This window comes from Dioscorea cayenensis, chromosome 4, assembly GCF_009730915.1.
Source record: "Dioscorea cayenensis subsp. rotundata cultivar TDr96_F1 chromosome 4, TDr96_F1_v2_PseudoChromosome.rev07_lg8_w22 25.fasta, whole genome shotgun sequence".
In the NCBI taxonomy this organism is placed as follows: Eukaryota; Viridiplantae; Streptophyta; class Magnoliopsida; order Dioscoreales; family Dioscoreaceae; genus Dioscorea; species Dioscorea cayenensis.
The window spans coordinates 5,519,514-5,547,500 of record NC_052474.1 but is presented as its reverse complement, the minus strand read 5'-3'; the positions used below and the strand labels follow the sequence as shown (position 1 = coordinate 5,547,500).

The 27,987-nt window shown below is 35.8% G+C and overlaps 4 protein-coding genes and 1 long non-coding RNA gene across 8 annotated transcripts; 4 read left to right on the top strand and 1 right to left on the bottom strand.

Moving 5' to 3' along the window:
- Positions 1–195: 195 nt before the first annotated feature.
- LOC120259541 (BTB/POZ domain and ankyrin repeat-containing protein NPR1-like) lies at positions 196–3,253 on the bottom strand. Its single transcript, XM_039267164.1, has 4 exons — positions 2,730–3,253; positions 1,138–1,885; positions 824–973; positions 196–542 (listed from the first exon to the last, which is right to left on the bottom strand). The coding sequence occupies exons 1-4, from the start codon at positions 3,219–3,221 to the stop codon at positions 304–306; spliced, it is 1,629 nt and encodes a 542-aa protein (XP_039123098.1). The 5' UTR covers positions 3,222–3,253; the 3' UTR covers positions 196–303.
- A 3,754-nt stretch (positions 3,254–7,007) lies between these two features.
- On the top strand, positions 7,008–8,992 carry LOC120258598. Its single transcript, XM_039266058.1, has 3 exons — positions 7,008–8,599; positions 8,803–8,862; positions 8,963–8,992. Exons 1-3 carry the CDS (start codon positions 7,037–7,039, stop codon positions 8,990–8,992), a joined length of 1,653 nt encoding a protein of 550 aa, XP_039121992.1. The 5' UTR covers positions 7,008–7,036.
- A 143-nt stretch (positions 8,993–9,135) lies between these two features.
- LOC120259156 lies at positions 9,136–11,530 on the top strand. Of its 4 annotated transcripts, none has more exons than XR_005536076.1 (4): positions 9,136–9,264; positions 9,685–9,735; positions 9,995–10,135; positions 11,002–11,530. It is a non-coding gene; the product is annotated as an uncharacterized LOC120259156 (long non-coding RNA). The 4 variants fall into 4 exon arrangements; XR_005536077.1 differs by having other exon boundaries at positions 9,990–10,135; XR_005536079.1 differs by having other exon boundaries at positions 9,136–9,363.
- Positions 11,531–19,607: 8,077 nt separating this feature from the next.
- LOC120258246 lies at positions 19,608–20,956 on the top strand. The gene is made up of 4 exons (XM_039265602.1): positions 19,608–19,796; positions 19,911–20,018; positions 20,416–20,481; positions 20,588–20,956. Exons 1-4 carry the CDS (start codon positions 19,680–19,682, stop codon positions 20,675–20,677), a joined length of 381 nt encoding a protein of 126 aa, XP_039121536.1. The 5' UTR covers positions 19,608–19,679; the 3' UTR covers positions 20,678–20,956.
- Positions 20,957–22,168: 1,212 nt separating this feature from the next.
- Positions 22,169–26,703, top strand: LOC120258597 (probable phospholipid-transporting ATPase 4). Its single transcript, XM_039266057.1, has 9 exons — positions 22,169–23,958; positions 24,054–24,164; positions 24,261–24,537; positions 24,619–24,707; positions 24,807–24,894; positions 25,018–25,227; positions 25,373–25,597; positions 25,707–25,898; positions 26,011–26,703. Exons 1-9 carry the CDS (start codon positions 22,169–22,171, stop codon positions 26,701–26,703), a joined length of 3,675 nt encoding a protein of 1,224 aa, XP_039121991.1.
- The last annotated feature ends 1,284 nt before the right edge of the window (positions 26,704–27,987 follow it).

Below are 27,987 nucleotides of genomic sequence, written 5' to 3'. Positions count from 1 at the left end.
GAAGTGTTTTTGAAACTTTGTTTGAAGGTTTAGGAAAACATACGAGCAAACATACAGTCTCACGACCGCATATAAGACCTCATATTGCATCCAAAAAACCATGTGGGGAAGTATGCAACATCTGCATAAGAGGCTGCATAGGACATCAAGAGAATCTTGCGGACTTGGCATGTGCCCATATAGATGACCGTATACATAAACAGTGCTGCTATAATACAAAAACAATTATTCCACTTAAATCTCAAGCATCGTTCAGGTTCTCATTATCACAGTGATCCAATTCCCAACACACATATATATGTATCATCTTCTAGTTCTAGCAGCCTTCTTTTTGCCCCTGCGTGCCGATGCAGATGATGATAGAATCAAGGCTGATGTGGCATTTTCCTGTTTATCTTCCAACAAGGCGGCCCCAAACTCACCAAGGATTTCCAGAAATCTTTCTTTTCTGGTTTCCGTTCCAGTTTCCATAAGCTGTGTGTCATGCAATAAGTTGTCAAGAAATGTAGAGCATCGGGGGAAGTACCGTCTCCCAAGTGCCACTGCATTAAGACACAGTAGTTTGACATTCATCAGTAACCATTGTGAATCTCACAATGTTAACTGAAAATAGATATTTAGTTTCAGGATGATGGATATGAGATGAGAAGAAATACATTGATGTTCTTGCTTATGTTTGTATTCACACAATTTAAACAAAAAAAAAGGAGACTTAATGTTAAGTATGCATGGTTAGTTTCAAGGCGATGAGAAACAGCACATCAGTTCTCTCGCTTGTATATGTGTCTATATAAGAGATCGAAAATCAGCTGACAGAGGATACCTGTTTCCCATAGGGCTTTCTTCCGTGATAGCTTTTGTTCTTGTGTTTCATCCAGAGTTGTAGATACAAAAAATTTCATAGTACCACCTCCTTCAGCTGTTACCATGGCGAGTTCTGCTTCCAGCGGGAATAAGCTCCTTGCCAAGTTAACTACATCAAGAAGTAAAATAGGCATTGACACTCTGAGTAGTAAGTAGGTTTCACTCCTAGACAGACAACAAGCATAATAATACTAATTCAAAGAAAAAAAATAATACAAGATTATAGCTGCAGTAGAACCAAAACAATGGCGAGCTGTGAAATAGACTTCTTACCTCTATCCTCAAGGTATGACAACATATCATGAAGATCATCACCAGCTACTGGATGAAAAACTGAAGGTTCTCCAACAACCGAATCTTTTATTTCAGCTTGCTCTAACATCCTGATGCATAATTGGTCTCTGGAAATAGACTTCACTTCATCACCTCGTCTCTTATAGTCCACATATTTAGTAAGTCTCTTGAAAATCTGGAGTGCTTTCCTTCCGTCCGGTGTAGTTTCAGATGATCGAGCTCCCTTGTTTAGAATAGACATGATAATTTCAGGTTCTTTACGAATAGCAGCACAATGAAGCACAGAGTAACCCCTGCTATTCTTATGATTAACATTTGCCAATTCAAGATCTAGAATCCTCTTTACAATCTTATGATGACAATGAGAAACAGCATAATGTAGTGCACAAGAATCATCGAGTGAGGTGCGTCTTTCAGCAAGCAGTAGCTCAACTAATTCAAAATCATCCGAGTCAAGAGCACTGTATAATTTCTTCACATGGTTATTGAAGGAATCAGCGCTTTGGGGTTCAGAGGGCGGTGGATTAGGTCGCAAATCCATTACTTGTTCGACAACATATTTGGGCAATGCTTTTTCAAGAGTCAGTGTCTCAAGTTCAGAATGGGCCACAGTTTTAATGCACTTGGTAAACAAGTTCATGCAGGAATGGCTGCGCATATGAACCACTGAGAGAATCCGCAGTACATCATCTATTACTACAGATTCAAGAACATCACAGAGCCGCCGCTGCAATAAGAAGAAGTTAGATCAACTGTTTGGCTTCAAATACACAGAATGTGGTAAAATGCAACTTATAACAAGAAAATCCATCTCCACTGCTGATAAATATTAATAAGACATCCTAAAACTGATAACTACATATATATATATATATATATAAAGCAAGTTATAGCAACCATTAACTTCTAACAAATCACAAAAAAGGTGCGGATCAAACACTAAACAATACGGGCAATCAAAGGTAAGCACCAAAGTAATATAGTTTCAATAGAAGCCTATAGTTCACAAAACAATAATCAAAAGACCATTTTGAAGCAAATAAAACGTCCCAGCAGGCAATTTTAACTCAAAGTCAATCTCACAAATCCACTTGAACATCTTATTGCAGAACAAAGCCTCAAACAGAAACTGAGCATATATAGAGTCAAAATGCAAATTAACCAGAAAGGGCAGTCAAAGGTATGCCAGCAATACATTAACAATACAAAGTTCAAAACCCACTCAAAAACATAATCAGAAGGCTATTTTGAAGAAACTCAGACACTGAAAACCAACCAAAACCAATTCCAACAGCAAATTGAAATCAATTCAATTCTCAGAAACCAATTCTAAATCAAGCTAAATCTCTAAAAATAAACCAACCATGCAAAAAGTCGAAATGCATATGAAACCATAAAAGGCCAATCAAAAGAATACCAAAAAAAGACACTCCCTTTCCTCCAAAATCAAGCAATACATATCCGATCACAACAAAAAACAAAAAACCATCCTTAAAAAAGCAATCTTGAAACAAAAACCCAATTCGAAATGTCATAATTAAACAAAACATCAAAAGGCAGAAAGCTCCAACCTGATACAAGCTCACGAGTTCAGAAATCTCAAACTTTGACGACGTGATGAGCACCCCAAGCTCAAAATCCACAGCCGGTTTACAACAACGGTGCCGGCAGTCCTCATCAGCGCACTTAATGGGTTCCCCCGGCGGCAGCCCTACACGGCCACTGTAAACATAGCCCAGAACCGCATTCAGAGCATCAACCCCGACTTCGAATTCCGTCACGAGCTCCTTCATTTCAATCCTAGTTTCTTCTCCTTTTGGTATCTCGGAGAAGAAACCCTTGAAAAAGGGGCAACGAGCGGAGAGAACGCAGCGGTGGACGGGGATCGAATGGTCGGGTTCGCCTTTAACGATGATGAAGGCGTCGGCGAGGTCCGGCGAGTGGAGGAGGGTGGCGAAGTTGTCGGAGAGTCGGCGAAGGGCTTCATCAGCGGCGGCAGTGCCGGCGGCGCTCGTCGCCGTGTCCGACAGTGCCGTCGCCACCGCCGAGTGGCTGAGCTCCATGTCGGATTCGGATCCGATAGCTAACTATGACAGCACGGCACTTCATTATAGTACTAAAATTTTGGCCATTTTACGTTTTGAACCCCCTCAAAATAGTTAATTATGTTTCTCAACCATATTTTTAATGTTATTTCCTTTCAGTCCTTGGCACGCACAGGAAGAAATATTACTACTTTTTTTCCTATTATATATGAAAATGTTTAAACCCCATCTAAATTTCATACAAGAGATAATTAAGTTTATTAGGCATGTGTTATGGTTAAAAGTTAATTGATTTTTTTTAATAAAATAAATAAATCAAAATATTTATTTTATCAAAAAAAATATGTGCTTACAAAAAGAAAAGAAAATAAAATAAAACTAAATAATGGCTGAAAGTATCTTTTAAAAAAATATATGTAACGACAAATAACAACACTAAAAATAATTAGCATCTTTCAAAAAGAATAAAATACTTTTTTCTTAAAAATAAGCTAATGTTAAAGTTGATTGCTAATTTTTAGAATCATTCGTATTATTTGCGCAAAACCTCTAATGCTCAAAGTTTTTTCAACAATATTAATTGAATTCTGCCGTTTATTTTTTCCGTTTATTTGGGTACCACAAACACCCAAATAAAAATAAAATAAAATTAATTTTATTAATAATAAAAATTAGTGAGAGTGACTAGCAATTAAAAAATGGCCTCTAGAAAATGGCCTTAAGTCCCAAGTAATAATGAAAGTACACTCATGAGAATATATTCTTATAAGTGAGCTGCCCAAAGACAAAAGGGTGAAAACTGAAAAAGTTAGCAAATAATTTTGATGGTTTCATTCAAGTGCAACAAGTGGATAAGCATCCATATTAAATAATTATTTATTTAAAAAAAAAACTCAACAAAGTAAAGACAAGTTCTGAGCTCGAGTCTACCGCGTGGTCAAAAGATAGACACGATGTGGTTGACAAAGTGCAATGGACGGCAAAAAACGACAAAATTTTCTGCATAATCATGCAAAAAAAATTATTTATTCTGATAAATAAGAATATTAGTTTTTTTTTTTTTCTAAAAGTAAACAAATCAATGTTTTTTTGTAATCATGAAATCTTATTCTTTTCTTTTCTTGACGCGGAAGTATGTCCCTCCTGACGCGGATAAAATTGGCAGGATGTGGATAATGGCAGGAATTGATGGAAACTTTTTACTGTGGTTCATTGTCAGCAGATAATTTTTGGATTATTTAATTAGGTGAAAAAAATAAGACATTGGGGCTTTTTCATTGTTTGAGATAAATTAATTGGATTATGTCACTTTTTTTCTTGATTGCCTCTCCATTTGGAAACTTTAGTTGATTTATTAGTTGTTAATATTGTTTTTTAATATACCCGACCATATGGGAGGAGTTGTCTCTGCCAATCAAACTTGATAGGCGACCAATAATGTACTTCTTTTTTTAATATAAATTGGTGATAAAATTCACATTTGAAAAGATGTCAACGAGACATGCAAATTCATATATATACCAATTACGATAATTTAATAATTTTTTTATTTTACCGTATACAATAAATTAATATGTAGAATAATAAAAACCTGATTAATATGTGTAAAATAATATATTAAAAATTTACATTTTATAGTCCTCATGATAATAAATTTCTCTTCATGTAACTTTGTAAGAGTAAAAAATTTAACTCTTTTCGTATGGGATGTCATGGGACTCAATGTATAGTAATGATTTTAAAAAAAAATCAAAAGTGAAAAAAGAAAAACCAACTTCTATATTACTGAATTAGTCTCTTCTTAATATATGTGTATGTATATCATATATATATATATATATATGAACAGCAAATTTCTTATACTTCCATGCAAAAACAAGAAAAAGAAAAGCAATAATATATTTTTTTATAGTTAATTTCATTATAATTGTCCAAGTGCATGGGTTCTCTGTTTTTTTTTTTTTTACATGGTATTGCATCAACATAAAATAGAATTTGCATAAATGAGCATTCTAAAAAACTTCATTTATAGTAAATAAAAAGGGACCGGCAAGTTTGCTCTCATATTTACCACTACAAAAATAGAGAATTGTTTATTTACCTTTGTAAAATGATACTTAAATGCTACTACAAATCATTTTTATTTACATATATATTTTTCTACTAGAAATTAATTAACAAATCTTACAAAAATAACTAATTTTCACTCTCTTCACCTCATCTTTTGAGATGGATAATTATTCTATGCAACTTTATAAAATTTATAAGTTGATTTTTAAACATAAAATTACACCAACAAATAAAAATATTTTGTATTGTTAAATAAAAAAAATTGTGGCTTTATGCAAAGGTATATAGGTGATTACCCATTTTATTGTAGCATGCAATTGATTTTCTCCAAAAAAAAACATGTTGTTCATAATATATATTTGTTTTACCAACGGCTTTTGAATCAATTGGTATTGAGTTTCTTGTGTAGGACATTCGTTTCAGTGAGAACCCGGGATCGAACCTCATGTTTTACGCAAGGTGAGAACACGTGGGTCGGCGTTGAGCTTTGCTTCCCACACGTGCACGTCCCTGGGGTTCTGGTGCTTGTCGCATTTTTGTAAAAAAAACAAAAAAACAAAAAAAATTAATATATATATATATATATTTGTTTTTTCAAATTATAAAAAACTAAAATAATTATATAATAATTATTCATAAAAATGGATGAACTCGGTGCATATATTAAAAAAAAACACATAGGAGATAGCTTAGGAAAAAAAAATCTAACTAAAAACGACCACTAATTAACCACGACACGTAATTCGGAGTATGAGTAAATCCCAATGTTTTTGGAGATATTAGAACATTTTAATTATTTTAAAAATAAATTAATTTTACATCACAAGCAGAACTTGAAACCAGCGGAGTTGGACGGGACGGGCCCGGCCCGCAATCCGAAAACTATTATTAATATTATTATTTTTAATGGAGGGTAAATCGAAAATTAGGTTTTTAATCCGGGGGTAAGCTGTTTAAAAAAAAAAAAGAAAAGGTTTTTAATCAAGTAGGTGGGGACGAGCGTTTTGAGCTCTTTCGCGCTCCCGCGCTGGCGCGCTGGTTCCATGGAGAGGGGCCAGCTCCAAACCCTAGCGCCGCCGCCGCCGCCGCCGCCGCCGGAGAGGATGTAAACTCCATCGCCGTTCTCCATCCCTCGGTCCCATGTTGACAGCTTTACCTACCGTGCTCTTGCTCGTATCCTCTCTGTATGTCTTGATTCGTCTCCTAATCCATCGGAATCTCCTTCAGATGAGAACCATAGGTGTGGTGCTGATCGGGTCGAAGTACTGGAAGAGTCGCTACCATCTGGAAATGGAGGTGATGGCAGGTGTTTGGTTTCGAGTGATGGTTTAGGGCATGGGATTGAGCTCGAGGAGAAAGAAATGGCCGTGATTTCGAAGGATTCAGAGGTTGATGGGCGTGTTGATCGCGAAGTACGGGAAGGATCGGTAGCTGATTTTGCTGGATTGGTTGATTTAGCTGTTGATGTGCATGATGGAGTAACAAGTAATGATGAAAACCCTAGTTTGTTGGAGTTTGAGAAAAGGGTGTTTGGCGGGCAAGAGAAGCCTCAAGAATGGCACAATGCCAGCGATGGATTTAAGGGATTTGGTGAAGGTGAGAACTGTGGCAGTGCACTGGTTATCTGGCAGGATCGAATGATTTGTCCTTCTGAGTTTGGTAGTGAAACACTGATGCGTGTGGTGTCTAAGGAGGTTGCTTTGGCGGTTAGTGGAGCGGGACAAATGGGTCTTTAATGGTTTGTGAAGGCAAGAACAAGGGCAATGTATCAGCTGTCTCACAGAATCAAATGCCCTGTCCTTCAGAGGTTGCCAGTGAAATGGTGGCGAATGTGGCTTCTAAGGAGCTTTGCTTTGGTTGGTGAAGCAGGGAAAGAGAAGCCCCTAGAGCAGCACATTGTGAACAATGAATTTCCGATGATTTGTGAAGGGGAGAACACTGGTAATTTATTGATTGTCTCAGAAGATGGAACGCTCTGCCTTTCTGAGGTTAATGGTGAAATGATGGTGGATGTGAGATCCAAGGAGCTTGGTTTGGAGGATAAATTGTGGCAAGAGAAGAAGCCCCATGAACAGCATGATGTTAGCAATGCATCTGCTGAGGTTTGTGAAGGTGAGTACAATACCAATAAGTTGGTTATTTTGCATGATCAAATGAGTCACCCTTCTGAATGTGGCAGTGAAACAATGGTGAATGTGGGCTCTAAAGATATTAGTATACTGGGAGAATTACAAGATAATCCCCAAGAACAACAACAAAATGTTAGCAATGTATCCATTAATGTTTATGAAGTTGATAATAATGCCAATATGTTGGTTATTTCCCTAGACCAATTGATTTGCCCTTCTGAGATTGATAGTGAAATGGTGATGAATTCAAGGTCCAAAAAGATTGGTAAATTCTGTGAATTAGGACAAGAGGGGCCCCAAGAACAGCAAAGTGTTAGCAATCTATCTGCTGTGGTTTATGAAGGTAGGAGTAATGCCAGAACATTGGTTTCTCAAGTTGAAATGGTATGCTCCTCTGAGTTTGATAGTAAAAAAGTGGTTACTGTGGGCTCTGAGGAGCTTTGCTTTGTGGAGGAATCCAGACAAGAGAAACCCCATGAACAAGAAAATACGAACAACAGATATTTGGAGGTCTGTGTGGCTGAAGAGAATGGCAATGCATTGGTTATCTCTCTGGAAAAAGAGGTGCTTTGCCCTTCTGTGCTTGACACTGAAACAGCAGCAGCTAATGTTTGCTTGAAGTTGAAGGAGCTCATGACAGATTCACATGATAGAATCATGCTCTGTCTACCCAAGGAATTGTCTCCATATAGGAAAATCACTGAAAGTGATGATTTGCAGGATCCTACATTGGGTGAAAATTGGCTGGAAGACTACAAAATGGCGAATATAGAACGGATGCAGAGAGTAATATATGATTGTTCTGAACCTGTGACGGATTCGGCTAGATTGAGAACAGGCTTAGTGAATGATGAAGATATGGAAGAAGGGGAGATTCTGAATGATATAGAGATTGGTAGCCACTGCTCAGACTTGGTGTGTGAGAGTGAATTTATTAATGATGAAAAGTTTGAGGGAGGGTCTAACCACTCAAATTGCACTGAGGAAGACATCCGGTCATCAGAAGCTATTTTCAAGGTGGAGGGTACTGATGTGATTGATGACAAGAAGGGTGACTTATTGCTTTCGTCTTCTGACAATGGAATTTCAAAATGTCAGAAGCAGTGTGATAATGGATATTTTTCAGGTGTTTGTTTGGCAAACTTTGCTCCTGCAAATGTAGGATTTCCAAATGAAGGGAAGACATCCAAAATTAAGGTATGGCAACAGTTTTCACTTCATTCTTCTTACTTTTGCCATTTGGATTGTATTTCATTGAGAATTTGAAAATGTATTCACTTTAGTGGCGCAGAAACATGGCCTGTTTCTTAGAGCCCAACATGGAACTAATCCGTATATAGATTCCCTGGTGATTTCTTCTGCATGTTCTTATGACTGCGTGTCATAAATGATGTGTTTAGGTTGATGAGGCTGTCATAAAGATGAAACGAGGGCCGATGGCCGAGGAAAGAGAAAAGCAGGTGTTTTTATCTATATATATTTGCCTATCGCTTGATAGGGTGAAAAGATTCTTTACGTAGTACATCCCCAACTGCCAATTTTCTTGTTCAAGCTGTGCAGAGTGGAGGTGCAGCGATGCTATTCTCTTAGGAGGTTATGGGCGTTCCTTTGCTTGTGGGTGGGGTTTGGCAAACGCAAAGGACACCTTGACCTCTGCAGGTTTAGAGAAATTTTGCTACTTTCATGTGCCGTCTTTATATGGAGTGTGAGTTTCACATTTCAACGATATTCAGAGGAGCGAAGAAAGGAAATGGGCTCAGAGGGAAAGAGAACATGGAGTGAAGAGATTGAAGCTGTAACCTATGATAAAGCCAAAACCAGTGAAATATTGTGAATTTTATCTGAAGGGTAGATGCCAGCAGGTTTGCTGCCCAGTTATTCACTCTTTTTTTGAAAGTTAAGAAGTTGTTTGAAAATGAGGAAGATCTCATCTGTCTTGTCATTCTTATGTCTCCTTAGTGGTAAATGTTCAACAAATTTGCTTGTTTTTACATTGTACTTTATGGCCTTTTTTTTCCGTTCTGTATCATTCATATGAAGAAGAAGTATATAAAAACTCAGGGTCTCAATTCAACAACAGATAATAAGGAAACTGTCACAATGCTGAGAAAAAAAAATTTGGTGGTTTTATGCTTTATTGGATAACCATGATGTGAAGGAACTATGATTTAATGAATTCTTAACTCAGGTGTTGAATAATATCACATTATTTTTTAGCCTTCTATATGTCAATTTGTTCTTTTTCTGATACATGATGAGAAATTTTTTTTCTTTATTTTCAGGGAAATTTGTGCAAATTTTCTCGTGATACTACTCCACTGACAAAGTCTCAGGTATATTACCAATTTTAATTATTCTTATAAATCATTAGCTTGAAATATTATTTTTCAGATTCTTTCTAGCATATATATACCAAAAGAATGTTTCTGAACTGTAGAGACTTGACTTGATGTTAGTTCATTTTAGTTGCTGTTAGTCATTTTTCTTTCTTGCTGGCATTGGTCTTGTGAGCTAGAATTTGTGGCCTTAATTTTCAATGGATTTACACACATATCTCTGATAACCATCTTATATCCTTGTGGTTCAGTGCAGCCATGCGGGTTTTTTGCATGTGATATATGCTTAAAAGGGGATGATTGTCCATTTGATCATCAGCTTTCCAAGTATCCTTGTCACAATTTCATGTCAAAAGGCATGTGTATAAGATGAGATAAATGCAAGTTCTCTCTCAAGGTATCTACCATAAAAGAGTTATTATTCAATTAGTTTTCACTTTTTACCTTCTAAAAGCTATTTAATTTTTCAGCTATTGTATAATTGCATCGTGGAACTTAAACAATTGTGGGATTATATAGAATAAAAATAATTTTGGCTCTATTAATTTTGAAACATTATGAATTTTACATAGGAAAAGTGAAAAACTTGGTGTGGTTTCTGGGGTTTTACAAAATAAAGGGTGAAATTTTTTTAGATTATGATATATGGTTTTTAAGTTGCAAAAGGAAAAACCAGATTATTCTTTCGATTTGGCGGTGCTATTATTAAAATATTTATATTAAGTTTTTGACAGTTTTTGTTTGATTTTGGAATTTGGTTTTTCTTGTTTGTTAATTTTGGAAGAAATAAATTTAAAAATGTATTTTTTATGTCGTATAAGTTGATTTTTAAATAAAGGCGATAATTTTACGCTTATGAGTTGCGCGTTAATTGGCGTGCTTGGTTTTAAAAGCTTTCTGAATCTGAGGCATATGGCTAGAATCGAAAAAGTCGCCGTTAAGCTGCGAAACTGAAACCACGTGGTTTTGTACTTTTCCCAATTTTATATTATAAATTTTAGCAAATATGGCAGCTTAGTGTGTAATAGAATGTTATAAGTGCACTCTGAGACTTGTTATAAGAATATAAACTGAATATTAAACAATATTAAGTGTAGAGATGCTAGACAAATTAATTATCCATAGCCAATCACTTTTTCTCCCTCTTTCTATGACTTCGAGATACTTTTTTATCTTTCATGAATATGCTAATTTTTGCCACGAACATTGACATTGGTTCTTCTTTCATGAATATGCTAATGTTTGCAATTATACTGATAACAGGTGCCAAACCTTGAAGTTACTTCTACAACAACATTAGATAACTTTTCAATTCCTCCTCCATCAAATGAAAAATCAAATTTAAGAAAGCAAGTCAATGTTATGAAAAATTGTCTCGCTCCATATGATACTCCAAAACGTTCGAGTTCCAAGTAGACATTCTCATCTATGAAGACATGAAGGAGAACTTGATGGAGAAATTTCTTAAATGTCCTTTAAAAATACACAGTGGAATGCGCTTCCTTTCATTTGAAAAAGAGCCATTGGATGGTGCTGATAAGCATCAGAATACATCGGTTGATGAGAGTTCTACAGGAATACCAATTTGCAATCAATAGATCAAAGATAAAATGGCAGTGGATGGAAATAAGAATTTGAGTGCCTCTACGAAACCTCTTTCTGTGGTACAACAGAGTTCTAGCATAACGTTGAATACAGTTGTTTTGTCTCCTTCAGCAAATGTGACAACCGGTAAGGAATCAAAGAATGACGACTTTTGCAGTCTCCCATTTGCTGGTGACCTCCAGAATAGATTATTGAATTACTAGAATATTAAGTTTCCCTATTCGATGGTGCTATGTAGGCTGAGAGCACATCTAACTTGTTTGCCTGAGTTGCTGGTTGTGTTTATCATTATTAAGGTATTTAAGTCAGGTTCAAATCAATTAAAATAAGTTAACTGATTTTTTCATTCAGGTAACAACGGACTACTCTTGGCTTTAATTTCGTAGTTTTCATACTATAGTATATAATTGTTCCTAGTTTGTCTGTTAATTGCAGCCATTGAAATAAAGGCATGGTTGAAAATTTCTATGATAATTAAGCTGGAAGATGTATACTAGAATAAGATGATAGTGATAGTAACTCTGTTGGTTTTCATTTTAACTCTATTTCTTTAACCATCGAAATAAGCTTTACTTGTCTAGAAGATTGAAGCAAAGACCGAAATCCATAGTTTTTGATTTTTTCATTTAAAATATAGTTGCATGGAAGTGCTAATGGCAATACTACTTTTATTTGCAGTCATGCTAAAGGCTAATAATCTCATGAGAACTGATGCTGATTTCAGAAGTTGCTTCCATGCCATCATGTGCTAATAAATTGGTCATCTTTTGGGGGAAATAACTTCTAGGATGTCAATCAGCATATGGAGTTCCTCTTTTATGTTTTCAAGTTAGCGACATTTCAGTGAGATACTGGCAATCACATGGATGGATTTAACAGCAACATATTTCATTTCATCACCAGAAGCATAGATGTTTTATTATTGAAATAAAATGGATATAATGAATTTGTCCAGTTAAGCTGGCCTTCATAACATTACTGTCAATGATGATGCTGGGTTGGTTTTCTGGTTTTCTACTAGGTTTGTCCTAGGAAAGGATCATGTTATTGATGATGCAGGTATTGTGTGTGACTCGGCATCATCTGGGCTGCCAGACTGATTAACTATCTTAACATGATGTGTTAGATGGATATCCCTCATCGTTCTTTCGGTGAGATCTGAATCTGGTGCAGATTTTCATGTGGGCTTCAATCCTTTCTGATCCTATTATTCCATTTGTTTTGATTAATTTGTGTTTATTGTGAATTGAGATTCCTGTTGCTAGTGGTTTTTCCGCCTAGATATTTCTTGATTCATCCGTTTATTTATTTGATTACTGGTGATTATCAAATATGTGAAAGCAATATGCTACAAACCCTTCATGCAAAAGTTGGGAAATTATCTTGCTGTCAACTTTCTTTACTGTATAAATTGTATTGTGTGGAAAACCTAGGTATATTAAACCAGTAGCTGATGTAGTCATGTCTGAAGTTGTGAGCATGTATTGGCAAAAGTTGGATCATGTGTTTATGTTTAAAGTCAATAAATCCATAATGTGATAGTAGTAATTGTATGGTAAAAGAAACTGATGGGGAAGCGTGATCCTCAATGTGGAGGAAAGCTAAGGAAAGAAGACTGGTTGTCACTTGCATGGGGTACAATTAGATACAGACCACTTCTACAAAATTAACAGGTCTAGGTAATCTCTCAAACACCTTTGTTTCCAAGTAAAGTCCAGCACATTGCGTCTGCTGTGTCTTCATTTTTCTATATAACTTTTTTGCTGGATTGACAATGATTTGTTTCTTGATTGGTTAAAATGCTTTTCTTGATGTTATGGCTTCATAAATCTTGATCTTGTTGGACATTGATTGGTGAACTGCAAATAGTTTGACATTTTCTTCAGCTAGAAGTTGTGCTTGCTTGGAATCATATGGACATTATATTCTACTACTACACTTGCTTGATATATTTATCTTAGATTCTTGTTGTTGTTCCTGTATGGCCTGAAACCAAATTTATGAAGCAAGGTCATCATCTGCAACGAAACAAACATTGAAATGAAATCATTTTAAAATGTTCTCTACTTTGGTTACACTTGCTGTCTAACCTGTTCTCTCATCACTAAATGCAATGCATGTCCTCACAGGAATACCACTATGCTCCAGTGTTGCAGCTGTCGTCCTTGATCACCAATCCCTTGTAATTTATGAGGTATGTGTTGCTTGTTAAGAGCATTAAAAAAATTCACATGCCAATGGTATCATGCTGCTGAAAAATCTTTTTAGGACCATAAAAAAGTGGGGAACTGGAACTGCAAGCTTGCAACTACTCAAGTTTATGACAATCATGAAATAGTTGCTAAAAACACTACAGTAATCAAATGGAATGATTAGAAGATTAGATTAAGGTAAAAGATTGTGAGACTTGAAAGAGTTTTTGGTCCCTATTCAAAGTATGCTGTTCATGAATGTATACTGTAATGTTACCCATCATCATGGTGACAAGGTGTAAAACTCTACTGACAATCATCCAAACATTTTATTATTGCTCAACTTGGTGAATTCATGTTCAACTCTTATGACAATCAAATGTTTTCTATATGTTCTTGTTCTACAGATTCAGGTTTTGACTCTCAATGATACTGAGATAGTTCAAGGTATTATTTTTGATGTCTCTTGCAATCCCTTGCTTTATATTGATGTACTTAAAGTTCAGGTTTTGACTTTCAAAGAACTAAATAATTATATTTATATACTTAACGTTGGTTTGCTTCTTCAATTTATATATTAAAATTTTGTATAGTGATTGAGTTTATGGAGCCCATGTTTGGAGTTGCAATCAAGTTCATACATTTTGGTGACAATTTTATATCAGGCAAAGCATTGAAGATCTGAATATAGTAAGTTATTAGATACTCTTACCTTTTATTTTATTTTATTTTTCTTTAGGAAAGGCATTCATTGTCATGTCATGCCCATTGCTAATCCACTAACCGGTAAAACAATGGATTAAATATTTTATTCATTTTCATGATGTTTTAAAAGTATTAATCAAATTATCAAATGATCTCGCTTTACTAGTATATCTAATAGTGTTTTTTTTTTTTTGAATGAATGTATATAAATCTTAATAACAAAATTAGGGTGTCAAACTTGGAATATATTTCTTTGTGAGAGTATACATCAAGAAATAGATTCTTTTCCCTTTGAAGGTGTTCAAGAACCTTGTTGATATAAGCGAAGAAGCTACGAATTTTTAAAAAAATGTTTACAATTTTTCATAAAAAAAAAAAAATCCAAAAGCTCATTTTCATTTCTCAACCATCTATATGCATGTCATTAGATCAGAAACCTTATTTTCACTCTACCATATTGGGCCATTTTCATACTATTAATAAAATAGTACCTGGTTATAAATTCAAATAAATTTTACAAGCCTATAATATATATATAAATCGTTTATCCATTTTTTTTTTAAATTTTAATTAAAATACATAAACCTCTCTTACCTCCAAGAAATAAACATGCAGTTTTGATTTATAGGAAAGCGGTAGTAGTTTTTTATGAGACTTACATATACACACGTCCCTTTACAAATATATATATTATATATAATGCTTTATTATTATTATTTAAAGAAAATTCTTTATTTATACTCGATAATTTCAAACTTAAAGCTTTATGAGTTTCTTTGTGCTCGGGCGACTTCCTTCCTTTATTGTTTACTTCATTTTCTGCGTTATGAAATTCCGTCATTTTAATGCTTTTTTATATTTAGTTCTTTTTTCAACATGTATTCGTTTATTCAGCAATTTAGTTTTTTAAGCGGAGGGTTAGTTTTCTTGGCGGAGTTAGTTCTTTAAGCAAAACTTCGTTTCTTAAGCGAAACCTCTTTTCTTAAACAAAAAACTCATTTCTTAAGCAGGAAAACTCATTTTTTAAACTTGAAACCTCGTTTTTTAAAATAAAACTGTTTTTAAAGCAAAACATTAATATTTAAGCGGAAAATAAATATTTACGTGATAAATTAATCGCGGATATAAAAATAAATTAATCTTGGCCTCTTTCGTGTATTTAAATAAAACCTGGCGATATTTAAGCGGGTTTTAAGCGTAAGCGCCAATATATTAAGCGAAGCATCGATGGTTAATGAGACAAACGAGCGTATAAGCAGGAGACTCGTTTTAAGCAGAGGCTTATTTTTTAAGCGAGACCTCGTTGAGTAGGGGCGTTTGGTATCTCGTCGTTGATCTCGCTTGAGTCTTGAGCTCGGTCGGCGGCGATGTCGAAGGTGTTTTCTCGTTGTGGGTCTTAAAGGGGAGAGTATCTTTGTCGGCGATCCGGTTGGCGTTCCTCGGCGGTCAGATGGTGGTCTTCGGTGTGACGTCGGATAAAGATAATTTGACAGAGCGGAACCATTCATTACGGAGACGCTGACATGGATATGACCGGGTTGATTTGAGATCGTTGGGGTTTGGATCGAAACAGTTTTCGTCTAGGTGGGGGAGCGGAGGGGAGGCGGCGCCCGATGAGGGTTCGATCTCGCGAGTCTTGAGTGCCGTCTTCGCTGTCTTCCACCAGTGGGCACCGTCTACTTCGTCTTCTTAAATGCGACCTCAGGCCGCGTGCTCTAAATCGGCGGGCGTGAGAAGGTTAAACCGATGCGTGAGGCAGCGATGGCTGGCCTTTTTAGCGTGGCGCAGTATATTTAAAAGCGAAGCGTTGATAGTTAAGCAGACAACCGGCGTACAGCGAGGCTGAAACAGCGGACTCATTTCTTTAAGCAGGCTTTTTTTAAGACCTCGTTGGTAGGTATCTCAACAGTGATTGAAATCTCATGTGAATGCTTGAGTAAAGGCTCGAATCATGGCGATCGATCTCTTTTGGTGAAGTAGCTGCGTGTGGGGTCTTGAGAATCTTCTGTGGTGGCGATCCCGGTTCATAAACGTTCCTCGGTGCCGGATGGTAGGGTCTTCCAGTGGCGTGAGATAGTGGTGAACTGTGGGAACGCATTCTAAGCTACGGAGACTTAACATGGACTAACTGATAAGGTTGAGTTAGGATACAGTTGGGTTTTGGTCAGGTGCCCTAATGGTGTGAAATCAGAGAGGAGAGCGGCTGATGAGGAGTTCGTCTCGCATCTTAATCCTTCGTTTCATGTTGTTTATCATTGAGCCTCATATAACATCTTTCGTGGTGACTGGAAGGCATTCCTCGTCAATGAAGCATCCCAGAAGTTTTTCTAGACTTGAAATCCCGTTTTAAATTCTGACGTGTTTGTGATTATGATAACAGCCCATTCATACGATAAAATTTTAGAATTGATAAATACAACTCACATTAACTTAGCGAGACCTCATTTTTAAACAAAAAAACCTCTTCTTGAAAACTCATTATCATTTTAAGCAATATTTCAGTTTTAATAGCTCATTTTAAATATTTTGACCGAGCTAGATTTTTAATAGGAAACTTTCATCCTGTTTAATAAACTGACTCTACCAGTGAATCTGTCACCTTACCATGCAGACAGATTTAGTCCAGGTCAGTCAGTCCTGATCATCCCTTCAGATGTTTGGGGTTTAAAATCGTTAAAGGGTTTTTAAATTCTGTTATTGGTCATTATTAAGCTAAGTGTTTTGGCAGTTCCCTTTATTTAAATGAAATCATTGAATCATATATATTTCGACGATAGAATAGACTTCAATTTTGGTTCTGGCTTCCTAGTGATCATCAGTGAACTCTCTCTTGGTTTCAATGACGATTCTTTTATCATCAATCTCAGAACGTTCTCGCTGCTCATGGGGCCGACGACGACGTCGGAAGGGCGGATGACGCCGCCGCCAGGAAGAACCCACAAGCCAGCTGTCTTCTTCCACCGCTGCGGGCTTCAATCCCTCCTCTCCTCCTCTCAAGGAAGATTAAGCCCATCGTTTTGTTAAAATGGCATTCGTCGGCTCCTTGATGCCTTCCCTTCTCGTTTGAGAACCATTCAGGATGGGCTCGCTGATGTTGTTCATAATCCTGCCTTTGGTTCATTGAGTCTTTCTTTTTGCCCTGGTTTTGGATTTGAGGATCACGGCTTTTCTTGGTTATTGTTTTTATCGAGGCGTGGCTATACAGGATTTTGGTGATTTAGGAGTGGTTTAATTTTTTTTTAAATAGTTTTCAATTTTCTTTTCTGTGTTGGTCTCCCTCTTGCCATTTCCTTGATTCTGGTGGTGTGGTTGGGATGGTGATGCACTTGTGACCCTTTGGCTGGGTGGACCTCAGTGGCAGCTTTTGATTTCTGGGCCAGTTTATTTTTGTTTGATAATTACCTCTTTCTTGATTAATTGTTTTCGCTTGGGGTTATTATCTTGAAGACCTGGCTGATTGTTCCTTGGCTTTCCATCAGTGCGTGTTTTCCACCAAAAGCCTGTTATATTATTATGTTGTATTCAAAGTTTTGCTCTTCTTCTTTGAACCATTTAACGGTTATTAATCTGGAATCAGCAAGGATCGAGTTATTATTCCATGATAGTTATATATTATGTTTCTTTTCTTAAATCGACATATATATATATATATATATTTCTAATATTTTAAATATTTATAGTTATTATTATAACTCTGCCTTCCTCTGGTTGTTGTTCAGCTGCTGATATTTTGACGGTTTTATCTCCATTTTGTTTTCTGATTCTATTATCACAATTCCTCTCAATCTCTTCTGTTATCTTTACTTCTGGTATAGCTGGTTCAGTTTTGTTTGCTGTGGTGAATTCTAATTCAATAGACAGTGAGTCAAAAGCAATTTTGAGGTGATGGGTATGCCATTGATGAGTAAGCCTAATGAGATGTTTGAAACAGGACTTTCCCTAAAAAGTTTGTCCACACTAGCAGCAAGATTCACCATCCTCATACAATAAACAAGTGATTTATCTTTGTTTTTCATATTATAAAAGTCAAAACCATATGGAAAATGTACCTCTGGTCGTTTGGTCATGGTTCTTGTTTTTAAATGTGACTTCTATATTATCAATGAGTGAATCCATCAAATCGTTGTTAACAAAATTCTTCCAGCAGTTAGATTTTTTCATATTTTCTTGCGGTTTTCCATTTTTTGTCTTGATTTTTCCTTATCTCTAGACTCTTGGCAATTTTTATTTTTTGAAATATTTTAATTTTTAAGCAAGGTGAAATTTATGTTATTGATGAAGCCAGTGCAGGTATTTCGACATAACTTTAAAATTAAGTCTAGGATTATAAACTGAAACGTATATGATTCAGCCAACAGTTCTGTTTTGGTGAAAAGTTCATGGCATTATTGTTGATTTTCATCTTAATGATTTATGGATGCCTGTCCTTGAGCTTCCTTGGATTGTCCTCCAGCATCTGTTTCACCAAATGATATTTTGACTATTTCAAGGATGTTTCCATTTTCCATATTTCTTACTTGTTATTATTTGTTATGAGAATAGCATAGTAGTACTTCACGAGAGTGATTACTCTTCCGCAGTCTGTCAGAAAATCAATATATTTTACAAACATGGAACAATTTGATCAAGTGATAATGGAACCAGGGTAGGTTATTCTTATGTTATTGATGCTTATAGCAAATGGAATCAATATTTGTAATGTACTGTGTAGAAGCCTCTTAAGAAAGAGTCCGTGCCATCCTTGCTTTGAACTTCCGGGAAACATCCAACCTTCTTGGTTGGATATGTCTCTACAAAATCTCGGCATCCGATAGATCAAATTTAATTGGAATAACTAAACTATTTAAATAATTGTCATCATTAAATGATGGATTTGGTGATACCTTTCTTGAATGACACCAAACATGGTTTGTTCCAAAGTTATTGCCTTCAGGAGAATATAGATGTCAAGGCTTGAATTTTGGCTTGGTTAAAACCTTTTTTAAGTTGTGAAATGTGAATTTCGTCATCAGATGAAAGAAGGATGGTAAGGAAAGTGATTATAGTACACATGATTCTTTTCACATCCTTTGTCTTGTCAAATTTCACCTGAATCTAGAGGTGAGAGGAGTGAAGTGATGTTAAGCACATCTGGTAAAGATCATCATTTGATGATGAGCTCTATGACTAAATAGCGTACGTTGAATTTCTTGGTTGTTTAATGCTTATGATGGACAATCCTCTGATAGGAATTCTGATTAATCAAGCTGTTATAGCATCAAGATGACTATTTCGATGCAAAGTTACTTCTTATTAATCCTCTGTTACTACTACATTCTTTTCATCATTGACTTATTATCCTGTCAAATGTTGTATATCTTTGATCCACTGCATACAATCACTGAAAAAGTCACTATTTGGTAGGGTTTCAAGGTTACAAAACAAGGTTTACGAAGATCTATGCCTAGTTGGCAAGCGGTATCATCAACCAGGCATGCGCCTTCGGGACAATTCATGTCTATGCACCAAAGCCTTGGCCTTCAACTTGCACAGCTCAGCCGAGATGCCTCTGCTGCAGTCAGTATCTTAATATGTTGATTATGAATCAGATATAAAAATTCATATTGTCTAATGTCTAGTAAAATTTTTCTGAGCAATTTATTATTTTCTGAAGTCATTTGTGCTTTACAGGGTGCAGCACGCCGCATAAACACTCAGAGAAAGAATGTAGAAATAGAGTCCGTCGCAGCAGGGAAAGCAGAGAATCAACAAGTGGTAAAGAAGTACTTCCGATTGGAGGTATGGATGGCTATATCAACATTTTGGAATTGGCTTACTGCAAATGGAAGTTTAATTTTAAGTATGTTGATTTATATCATATGAAAAGAAAAATGAGGGAATCAGTTCCATAAGGTGATTAAAAGACCAGAAATGTTCTCTGTGAAAAGGAGCTTCCCGATTGGAGCTTAGTTGAAAGATATTGTTTACAGTTTAACAGACCTAGAAGAGTTTCTGTTGGTTTATAGTTTTAAAAAATTAACATTTTGCAGGTTTCCAAAGTCGAGCTAAATGCAACCTGACAATTTCTGTGTTACTAAAATTAGTAATAAAGACATTTTGGATTCATGCACTGCCTTGCTTTTGCAGTAAGACGTAAACACTGGATTAGATTTAACGTGTGCTTATGGTCTTGCAGCTTCAGGAGAAGGAACAAGAAGATATAGATGAAGACATTGCTTCCAAGGCTCTAGAAAATGGATTTGTGAGTTCAAAAGCTTCCCGTTTTACCATCAATTCCATTTGCGTTACTTGATGTTCATGATGAATTAGTGACTCATTTTTTTCCCGTAATCTTTACATGACAACAGATTGCTGTAACTCCTCTACATGTCAGTGTACTCGCCGAGCCTGACATTCAAGCCTCAACAGCAGATTGGATTACCTCCGCTCTCAACTGATTTGAAGGTGGTCTTTAACACATTTATTGGTTGTAGATCGGTTCATTTGCCTGCTTGAAGTGTTGTGTCAATTCTAATTTGTGGCCCTGTTTTTTGTCATTCTCTGATACTAAATTATTTGTTGTAGCTTTAAAAGGTACCCATGTTTGGCCAGTTGAATTTCTAAGGCAATATGTGGTACTGACACCAGGAGCACCTCACATTTGCTTGAGTGTGCTTTTGTTTTGATTTTTGATTTTTTTTCTTTGCTGTGTTTTTGAAGGTGTTTTTCTGTGTAAATTGGTGTTTTTCTGTGTATGGTTTTTTTCTTTTATGAGAATGTTTTTTCTCTCTTAACAACTTGAGAAATTAGATTCAATATTGTTTTTATCCTGTGCTTGTATGTGCCCTCTGTAATCTGTAACCCCATAAGACTAGTTATTTATGAAGAAGAAGAAGAAGAGGATTAAGTTAATGTCTCCATTGTGTCCAAATTCAACCTGTAGCATGAGGGAATATCCTTAAATTGATGAATGAGATAAAATGAATAAGAATTCTCCCCTAAAATTGGATTTAAGATATAATCCATAAGAAATAATTTAAAAAAACAAGTTAGAATGGCCCTCTAAACTCTAGAAGTTTGCAAAATCCAGACATGAATTCATATTAGTTAAAAGAAGTAATGAGAATTTGTCATAAACTAAGCTACTTAAATTTTAATATATTTAATGTTCAGAGGAGCATTGTGCAGTTAATCTATTGAAAACAAAACAAAATAAAATAAAATAAATAAAACAAAGTCAAGTCCGAGCAAACTTCTTAACACTTTCCTCCACCACTGGGTTCCACCTGGTTCCATCCTGGAAGCCAGTTCATATATATACACACACATATATTTGGTCCAATTTCCTAATTACAAAAATACTAATAAAAATTCCAAATAAAGCATATTTCTCCAAATTAGTACCTTAAAAAAAAAACAACCACTAAATCTCAAACCCAAAAAAAAATAAAAATAAAAATAAAAATAATAAAAATAATAATAATAATAATAATAGTGATGATAAAAATTCAGATATTATTCTTGGCAAACGGAAGAACACAATTCTCCCCTTCCCCTTCTCCCAGATCTCTCTCTTTTTCAAGGTACGTGAATTCTTCTTCAACCTCTCAACTTTCCAATCAATCATTCAATATATTTATACACATTAAAAACACACAATTCCTCTCAATTCCATGTTCCTCATCTCTCCTTTTAATTCATTGATTCATCAAACATGCATCAACAATGATCTTCATTTCCATGCACGTCCATATTCATGTTCTTCCCATAACCATGCATGAATAAAAAAATTTAAAAATAAGACAAAAATGTCTTCATCTTCATCTTCATCTTCATCTTCAACAAGCTGATCATTATATATCAATGGCGTAGACATTGATATAGAATGATGAACAAGAAGAGAAACAAATTTTGAAGAATTAAGATCAAAAGAAGAAAAATTAACAACAATGGCAAGGTCTACAAGAAGGCTACGTGATCGTCTATGGTGGTCTAAACTCTACACCTTCAGCTGCACAAGGCCAGCCGTCTCCATTGATCCACATTCTGTCGACGGTCCCGGCTACGCCCGCATTGTCTATTGCAACAAACCAGAAGCTCACCGCCGGCGTCCGGTCAAGTACCAATCCAACTACACATCCACAACAAAGTACAACATCATCACCTTCCTCCCAAAGGCTATTTTCGAACAATTCCGGCGAGTTGCCAACCTCTACTTCCTTCTCGCCGCCGCCCTCTCCCTCACACCGGTGGCTCCTTTCTCCGCCGTAAGCATGATAGCACCTCTGGCCTTTGTTATTGGACTTAGCATGGCCAAAGAAGCTGTAGAGGATTGGCAAAGGTTCATTCAAGATATGAAGGTGAACACTAGGAAGGTCATTGTTCATAAAGGCAATGGAAAATTTGGACATAAGCATTGGCTTAAGGTACGTGTAGGTGATGTTGTTAAGGTTGAGAAGGATCAGTTCTTCTTTCCTGCCGATCTTGTTCTCCTTTCTTCTTGCTATGAAGACGGTATATGTTATGTCGAAACTATGAATCTCGACGGTGAAACTAATCTAAAGGTGAAACGATCGTTGGAAGCGACGATGATCTTGGATGAAGATGAAGCTTTCAAGGATTTTTCTGCTGTGATTCGATGCGAAGACCCGAATCCTTTGCTTTATACATTTGTTGGTAATTTAGAGTACCAGAAGGAAGTGTTTGCATTGGAGCCAAACAATATACTTCTTAGAGATTCAAAGTTGAGGAACACTGCTTATGTTTATGGAGTTGTTGTGTTCACTGGGCATGATACTAAAGTGATGCAAAATGCAACAAAGTCTCCTTCAAAGAGGAGTGGGATTGAGAGAAGAATGGATTGTATAATCTATGTGCTTTTCACTGCTCTTGTTCTTATCTCTTTGATTAGTTCTTCTAGTTTTGCTCAGAAGACAAAGTATGAGATGCCTCACTGGTGGTACTTGCAACCTAAGAGAACAACCAATTTGTATGATCCTTCAAGGCCTTTGCTCTCAGGGCTCTTCCATTTGATCACAGCTTTGATTCTTTATGGCTATTTGATCCCAATTTCACTCTATGTTTCTATTGAGGTTGTTAAAGTTCTTCAAGCCTTGTTTATCAAACAGGACATTCAGATGTTTGATGAAGAGACTGGCAAGACAGCTGATGCAAGGACTTCTAATTTGAATGAAGAGCTTGGACAAGTTGATACAATTCTTTCTGATAAGACTGGAACTCTGACTTGCAATCAAATGGATTTCTTGAAGTGTTCCATTGCTGGTGTTCATTATGGTGTGGGATCAAGTGAGGTGGAGATTGCAGCTGCAAAGCAGATGGCAATTGAGGACTCCACTTTAGCTTCTTCAGATTACCCTGATGATATCAATGACGGCTTCTTTGGCTCGACGGAGATCAAATTAGAGAGTGTTGCTTGTGAGAATGAAAACTCGAAGAAGCCGAAAATTAAAGGTTTTAGCTTCAGGGATGATAGGCTCATGGAAGGAAATTGGATGAAGGAACCAAACTCAAAATACCATTTGAAGTTTTCATTACCTCTTTTGTCATCGCAGTTCCAGGCAGATAAGGTGACCGGAGGTTTTACATATGAAGCAGAGTCTCCTGATGAAGGCACATTTCTTGTTGCTGCAAGAGAGTTCGGGTTTGAATTCTGTAAAAGAACTCAGTCCAGTGTTTTCATCAGAGAAAGATATCCTAATTTCTCTACTACAATCGAAAGGTTTGTCACAAAATTTTTATTTATTCAATCAGACAATGTGAGACTAATAGGATTATTATCTGTAGTAGTGAACTCTGTTTGACATTTTTCTGCAGGGAGTACAAGGTTCTGAATCTTTTGGAATTCAGCAGCAAAAGAAAGAGAATGTCAGTGATTGTTCAGGATGATTCAGGGAACATTCTTCTTCTTTGCAAAGGTGCAGAAAGGTCTGTCAATGCATCACTCTGTAGTTTTTTATATTGTGTTGATATTTATTCAGGGGAATTTTAATAATCAGTCAGTTATTTCAATGAATTGTGCAGCATTATATTTGATAGATTGTCGAGGAATGGTGGAATGTATGAATACGAAACAAGTATGCATTTGAAAGATTACGGTGAATCTGGGTTGAGAACTCTGGCTCTAGCCTATCGGAAACTTGAACCCACAGAGTACAATGCCTGGAAGACAGAACTCCTAAATGCAAAGACTAGCATCGGGCCGGACAGAGAAACTCAGCTCGAACACGTCTCTGATATGATTGAAAGGGAGTTGATCCTTGTTGGTGCTACTGCTGTTGAAGATAAATTACAGAAAGGAGTAAGATTTTTATTTCAAATTTTTCGAATGTTAGCAAACGACAAACTAATTAACTAAGTTCTGATACTATATGCGATGCAGGTTCCTCAATGTATTGACAAACTTGCACAAGCTGGTCTAAAGATTTGGGTGCTTACTGGTGATAAGATGGAGACTGCAATAAACATTGGGTATGAAATTACCATCTTTCTTTGTCTCAATTTCTGAAGAATGACTACATTACTTTCTTTTTTTACCTATTGAAATTGTTTCTTTCTGTTATTCTGCAGATATGCTTGCAGTTTACTCAGGCAATGCATGAAACAGATATCGATATCGACAATGAGCAATGAATTTCCAAGCCAAGATGCTAAGAAGGTATAATTATATAGTGCATTGCAATGTTTGTTCTTTTATTTTTATTATGGTGATGAAAAACATAGTCAAGAGTGGCTATAGATTTCATTGTAGGTTCTTGCTTTCTGTTTGACTTCTGATCAGGCAATTAAGGATGACATTCTCCTGCAAATATCAAATGCATCTCAAATGATCAAACTGGACAAAGATCCACATGCTGCATTTGCTCTCATTATTGATGGCAGAGCTTTGAGCTATGCTTTGGAGGATGATTTGAAGCATCACTTCTTGAATCTCGCTATCGATTGCGCATCGGTTATTTGCTGCCGCGTCTCTCCCAGACAGAAAGCACTGGTTTATATCACAACATTCTTCTTCACTTCTTCCATAATTTTACATTCATACTTAAATTTGTTACATGTTTGATAGTCACTATTAGTTCTTAAACTCTAATCAATAATTAGTTTTCGTCTTTCAAATGAAATTTCTTTTCTTCCAGGTGACCAAATTGGTGAAGGAGGGAACAGGAAAGACGACATTAGCTATCGGCGATGGTGCAAATGATGTAGGAATGATTCAAGCTGCCGATATCGGTGTCGGTATAAGCGGAGTCGAAGGAATGCAAGCAGTGATGGCAAGTGACTTCTCAATAGCACAATTCCGATTTCTCGAGACACTTCTCCTTGTCCATGGCCACTGGTGCTACAAAAGGATTGCAAAGATGGTGAGAAACAATAATTAACATAAAAATCTCTCTATAATAATTTTTTATATATGTCTTGCTTCTGTGGTTCATTAATTATCTGAATTTTAAAATTCTACAATTGATTCAGATATGCTATTTCATATACAAGAACATTGCTTTTGGATTCACACTGTTCTACTTTGAAGCATTCACTGCATTTTCTGGGCAATCAATATATGAAGACTGGTACATGCTTCTCTTCAATGTGGTTCTCACTTCTCTTCCAGTCATTGCTCTTGGTGTCTTTGAGCAAGATGTCCCTTCTGAAGTCTTCTCTCAGGTAAGTTAATAAGTTTTCACTCGATCACTTGAATGTGAATACAATTAGCATATTTACAATAACTGCTTAACTTAATAGAAACCAATATGATTGCTCTTCGTGCCGGCTTCAGTTCCCGGCATTATACCAGCAAGGTCCGAACAACCTCTTCTTCGACTGGAAAAGAATCCTGGGTTGGATGCTCAATGGCGTCTACGCATCCATTATCATTTTCATCATCAACATCAACAACATTGGTGGCAATCAAGCCTTCCGTGAGAGTGGCCAAACTCCGGACCTCACCGCGGTCGGCACAACCATGTTCACCTGCATAATTTGGTCTGTGAACATCCAAATTGCACTCACCATGTCCAACTTCACCTGGATACAACACCTCTTTATCTGGGGCAGCATCATTGCATGGTACATGTTCCTTTCAATCTACGGCGCATTTTCGCCTTTAATCTCCGGCAATGCATTCCTGATTCTCCGGGAAGTGCTCGGTCCGGCACCGGCTTACTGGTTGGTGACACTAGTAGTGACAGTGGCATGTAATTTGCCATACATGGTGCATAATTCATATCAGAGATTGTTGTATCCTTTGGATCATCATGTGATACAAGAGATTAAACATTTCAAGAAGGATGTGGAAGATCAGAGGATGTGGACTAGAGAAAAGTCGAAAGCTCGGCAGTGCACGAAAATCGGGTTTTCGGCAAGAGTTGAGGAAAGAATTAGGATTATCAAGAGAGCTGGTTGCATTGGAAAGCCTGGAACTTTCAGCACTCAGCTTGTTCGTTCTCCTCCTTCTCCTCCTCCTTCATGACATGCATGCCTCCATGCATGAATCTTTCTTCTATTTATATATATATATATATATATACATATGGTTTTGGTCCCCATTATATAATAAATTTAATTGTGATGATGATGATATGATGATGAATGTCTACATTCAGTTCAATACATGTTTCGATCATATTATGGTTAATTTATGCATTACATGCATTATTTTTTTCTTTATTTTTAATAAATAGATGAAATATAATTGTAAAAACAAAATAAATAGTGTATCAGTTGTACATTGTTACAATTGTTTGCTATTAGATTATAATTTTTTCAAAAACTTCAGTACTGTTGTGTGAACATAGCAAGTTGCAGGCAAGGAAGGTTAGACTCTGAGCCACTACAGTTATTTGTTAAAATTCACATTTATGAGTTTGAATTGAAATCTTTAAATGTATCTCATATTAATTATTTTTATTTGTTTATATATCGGGGCTATAGAAATCCGAAATTAAAATTTTAAAATTTATCAAAAAGGCCCAACCTACTTACACTCTAATTCATTAATTTACTAAGTGAAAAACTGATTCATCTATATTTTTATGAAATTTATAAGTTAATTTTTAGTTATAAAGATATATATATATATATATATATATATAAGTAAATAGGCATAATTATATAAATAATCTTACCATTTTTAAAATTGCAACTCCATAAAAGGTAGAAAAACTAAATGTTATAATAATTTAAAGTAATGGTTCAAAATGATAATTCAAAAAATAAAAGAATTATTCAAGGTTTAACTCTGGTAATTAGTTTTCTTTGAAAACGTGTGTCTAATTTTATATGAGTATGCTAGCAATTTTCTTATGAAGGGATAATATTTGTTTTTAGATTGCTTGAGGTTTGTTTGTGATTAGTAGTATTTTAATGTCTAGTTAATACCTAAACAAATATCATCACTATTTGGATGATAATTATGGTAGTTTTAGACTGAGTGAAAAAAAAAATATTTAATTTATTATTCTAATAAAGTGATAGTGAATCTCTGATATATCTTGCCAAAGAAAAGCTTAATATAAAAGGAAAGAAGGAATGAATAAATAAATAAAACTTGGACTTGAGGCAGCTGTGATGTCACATCCATTACTAACATGACTGTGACTAATTGTCTGCACAATCTCGTGACCGAAGAAGGCAAGATTCTGGTAATTCAATCCTTCCACTCCAAGGCACTACTTGAGTTTCACAATAAACAAATAAATAAATAAAGTATATATTTTAATAATATTTTAAATTATATGCTACTTGTTTGATTGAA